Source organism: Phoxinus phoxinus (genome assembly GCF_949152265.1).
Source record: "Phoxinus phoxinus genome assembly, chromosome: 6".
Classification (NCBI taxonomy): Eukaryota; Metazoa; Chordata; class Actinopteri; order Cypriniformes; family Leuciscidae; genus Phoxinus; species Phoxinus phoxinus.
The window spans coordinates 20,913,005-20,917,823 of NC_136881.1; the positions used below are offsets into that span (position 1 = coordinate 20,913,005).

The window sequence follows — 4,819 nt, forward strand, 5'->3', positions numbered from 1 at the left end:
AGCGCTAAAAGTATGTCCGACCTTGTGAAAATTGAAGAAATCACTGAAAATTCTAAAACCAAACTGAAAGTTACTTTGTCCACAGGAGATGATGGCGCAACTCTGTGGGAGGGGAAATTTTACTGTGCTTGGTGGACTGCAGGTACTGACACGTATGTCCCAATAGAAATAACTATGGTAGATCCGCCACCGACAACCCATAGTCTGTCTGAACTAATAACTCACACTAGCATACCAGAAGAAGAAGACGCTGAATTAGAAAAACAGCTTAATTTGCATCATGAGGACACAGCTATTACGCACAGTAGAATACAATGTGAGGGCAATAGAGCATGCATGTTAAGTTTACTTCAACGACAAGCTTTGGCTATTAACCAATCATGCTGGTGGTGTCTGCGAATGGATAGGACCTGGAAGGTCCATCCATTAAGATCGGCTAATTTAGGTGAGCTAATTGGATTAATTCCGTGTGCTATGTGGAAATTACTAAATGGGGACAACTCTGCAGCAATCAGATCAAAGTCTGCAAAGGGGGTCAGGTGTCAGAACCCATCAGAACATAGTACTAGGGGCTTTGACAATGTATGGGCAGTGAAACCACAATTAGGCGACGTATGTCTATGTAAATTAGAAAAGCAAACTGGGGCTTTAACACTAGAAGACCCAGAGTTTTTTACCCCTCTTTTAGCCAAGTGGATGCTAACTGGCCAGTCTTTTGGCTATCATTAGCATCAATTCATGTGTAAATGTGGTCATTACCTGAGCAATCTGCAGGGGGGTTGGGGGTGTGTGTGTGAATGGTTGCTGGTGGCATGTTTGTATGTGTGGGAGAGGGAGGGCTGCTAAAAGCAGAGAACTTGATTGACCATGTCTCACATTGGCATGTAGGGTCTTGCCCAGGTGTAAACAGGTATGAATTACATGCAGCTAATTGCATGCAGCTAATTGCATGCAGCTTGCTCTCAAATGAGAGGTAATTCCTTTTGTGCAGAGGTGGATAAAATCTCACTGCACATAGCCTACTACTTCAGTGCCCTCAAGAATTCTGTGGTGTACAAACCTCCTCTCCAAGAAAATAAAATGCAGAGAAGATTCACCACTCAGCAGGCCATGGAAATGATCCTGAGTGAAGTAAACCCTTGTGATTCAGATGGAGAAGACATAGAACTTCAGCCGGATTCGGACTCAGAGCTGTCTGATCTGTCTTCAGGTTAAGTTTCATTTCATATTATTTCCTATTTCATTTCAAACCAGTAAGTGGAAAACACCAAAAAAGCAGAGTGGAGTGACATAAATATTTACTCTTTTTGTATTTTACTTTTTTTTATTGTCCACTTTTTTGTTTGTACTACTTAGCAGACATTCACTGACATCTGAAGTGCAAAACATTATTAGTTGTTTTGCTTTAGTTGTATCTTTTTATTTAGGAAGATATTTCAGACATTATTCCGATACAGAGAAGGAGATACTGGAATTATTATTAGTATCTATGCATGCATTTGTGATATCATTTGACTTTTCCATTGCTCACAATTTGAATTTGTTCACACTGCAGATGAGGAGACTGCTCCTCAACCAAAAAAGAGAGCCCGTTTGGGGACTGACCTGACAGAGACAGCGAAAGATGGCACAGTGTGGCGTGAAGAACAGGTGGGGACGCGTCTCCCTTTCACCCCAATCAAAGCGTACGCTGCAGATGGAGAGCCAACGGCTAAGGCCAGGAAAAGTATCTCGAGTCGCCTTCAGAGCATCCTGTGTTTCCTCACTCTTGACATGCTTCATAGCATTCAAGAATGGACTATTCAACATGCACAGGAAACGGAGCATGTTCATTGGTTCATGGCCCTCCCTGAACTAATGGCATTTATTGCAATTGTCATCTTGCGGGGGCTTACCCAAGGTTCCATCACTACATGACTGCTGGTCAGCAAACCTGGGAAACCCACATATCATTGGAAGAATGCCGCGAAACCGCTTCCAAGACATCATGCGACACCTACGCTTTGATGACAGGTCCACCCGGAGTGATCGAGCAAAGACTGATAAGTTTGCTGCAATTTCCAGTGTGTGGGGATCATTTGTCACCAATTGCATCACGTCCTACAACCCTGGTCTACATATCACCGTTGATGAACAGCTTTTCCCGTCAAAGACTCGCTGCTGTTTCCTGCAGTATATTGCAACTAAACCTGACAAGTTTGGGATCAAGTTTTGGGTGGCTTGCGACCTAAAATCCAAGTACATTTGTAATGTCCTCCCATATCTTGGCAAGGACCCTAGTCGTCCCAGTGGAGAGAGACTGTCTGAAAATGTAGTGATGAGGCTGATGGAACCATTCCTAGACAAGGGCAGAAATGTTACCACGGACAATTTCTTCACATCGCTGTCACTTGCGCATAAACTTCTTAGTCGGAAAACCACCATCCTCGGCACAGTCAACAAGATTCGCCGGGAAATCCCTCAATCCGCTAGACGCACAGATCGCAATGAATTCACCACTCAGGTATGTTGCAGGTCTTTTGTGGTTCTATGTTTATGTGTTTCTAATTTTTAGAATCAACACCGCCAAGTGTCATTGGGTCTCATTCATGAAACACGAGCAGAACAAATTCTTGTGTAAATCGTGTGTAAAGTGGTTCTGGCGTAAATTTTCGGATTCATTAAAATGTTCGTATTTTCCAAATGTTAGTTGGTACGAAAGAAATCTACACCTGCTCCCAGCCACGCGTAAATAGTGCGTTTAACATCCGAACGTTTTTCTCATTAATAAGGCTGCGTTTTAATTCACCTTAATCGGGTACAAATTTACACGCAGCATTTTGAAAAAAATATTATATATAGTAGCCTAATTACATAGGCTATATATATGTTTTTTCTTTTTACTTTTATTATGAGAGCCAGTAATAGCATCTGCAAACGGATCACTTTAATCAAATAATTAATTGCTTTCAATAGGGCTGGGCTATATTTTTTCGAAGTGAACTAATTCGTTTTTTTTTTTGCAGTCGAGCTTCATGTTGAACCATTTTCTTTTCACTTCTGGGACTGTTCGATTAACAGATAAAACTCCATTAACTGCATCTGTATGCTGCCAAGCTTCCTTTTTAGGACCTAATACGCCACTATAGACTACGCTTGAAAATAAAATGTGGTGTTTTGAATGAACTTCTGATAATAAAACTTAAATTTCTGCATCTGAGAAATTGTTCTTTTTCATTCGCTTTTGAGAAGACATGTGGAAATCCTTTGTTTGGATTTAATGGGCGGGATTTATGGTAATTGAGAATGAGCGTGCACGCGCGTCCCATTTACGACTGATTGGAATTCATAACACACACACACACGTTTCACTATCACATCTGACGTTTACGAAGTATTTGTGAATCAGGAGAAGAGTTTTCGGGAAGGTCTCTTTACGCGCAAATCACTCACATATTTACTCGTATATTTACGAATGTTTCATGAATGAGGCCCATTGTGTGTAAAAGTGCTATGAAAATAACAATTTATCTTATTTATTAGGTGTTTTCAACCACTGCTGCTACGCTGACGGCGTATGCGCCCAAACGGAAGAAGACTGTCTACATTCTTAGCAGCATGCACAGCGTGATTCAGACTGAAAATACCACCAAAAGGAAGCCAAACACTATCACCCTTTACAACACCACAAAGTGCGGCGTGGATGTGATGGACCAGATGGTGCGGGAGTACACTGTCCGCACAGGGACACGGCGCTGGCCAGTTGCCGTGTTCTATAACATGATTGACATGGCAGCACTGAATGCACATGTGCTGTATCAAGCATGCACCGGAAGGCAGGAAAGACGGGTGGACTTCCTGCTGGAGCTTGCAAGAGAGTTGGCTAACTCTCATATGTGTGCGAAGAAGGCAAGAAAAGAACAATTGCTTCGGACACAACCCTCCACACCTAGCCCTGGAAAAAGAGCCATGTGTCAGGTCAAACACCAATGCAAGAACAATCATGCCACTGTGCGATGTGTTCACTGCTACAGATACACATGTGGTAAATGCAGACGGAAGATACCATGGCAGTGCCAGGATTGTGAGTGATTGCTGGAATGTACTCACTCACTTTTTAATATTATTTGTAAATATGTGTACAAATGGTTGGTTTATTTTTTATTTTATTTTGTACTGTTTTTAACAATAAATCTCAGCAACAAAGGAAAAAAAACAAGTGTGTTGATTTCTCTCTAAGATGGCAAAGTGAAACACAAGTTTCCTTGAAGTGGCTCAGCATGGCCCCACATTGTTTGCATAACAAAAGCAACCGTTCACAGCTGATTAAGGATATTAGCCTAAAGCCTTCCAGCCCATCGGCTGTCCTGCGGGTTTTATAGGTAGAAAAGCCAAATGGCTGCTCTCTGGGACTTCTAGTGATAATGGCAGGTACATCTCACTGTAAAACTACGATAATCATGAGTAATAATAAATGTGTAACATCGGATGGTACATTTATTGAGTGTCCAGGTGACGACGATGATCTAAGGGAAACTACGGCTGGAACAGTGTGGGTATGTGGCCAAACGGCATTCCACTACCTTCCTAGAAAATGGATGGGGTGCTGTTATCCAGGACTGTTAGATGCGGGAACGGAAGTTTATTTCAATAAAGAACACGACGACTATGAGCAAAATTCTATGAGACCAAAAAGAAGTTTAGCTGATGAGAAAATGCCTCTGATGTTTCAAGGTACCAAACTTTGGGACCCTTGGACAAGCAGAGTATCTATGACAGGATGGTCTTTCCTCTTGGGGGGAGGTACTGCTGCTAGCTTACTAAAAATAAATGGCTTAGC

The 4,819-nt window shown here is 42.1% G+C and overlaps 1 protein-coding gene across 1 annotated transcript; it reads left to right on the forward strand.

The window, feature by feature from the left end:
* The first annotated feature begins 674 nt into the window (after positions 1-674).
* LOC307000858 (piggyBac transposable element-derived protein 4-like) lies at positions 675-4,400 on the forward strand. Its single transcript, XM_079616783.1, has 3 exons — positions 675-1,210; positions 1,556-2,503; positions 3,523-4,400. The coding sequence occupies exons 2-3, from the start codon at positions 1,961-1,963 to the stop codon at positions 4,069-4,071; spliced, it is 1,092 nt and encodes a 363-aa protein (XP_079472909.1). The 5' UTR covers positions 675-1,210; positions 1,556-1,960; the 3' UTR covers positions 4,072-4,400.
* Positions 4,401-4,819: the final 419 nt, after the last annotated feature.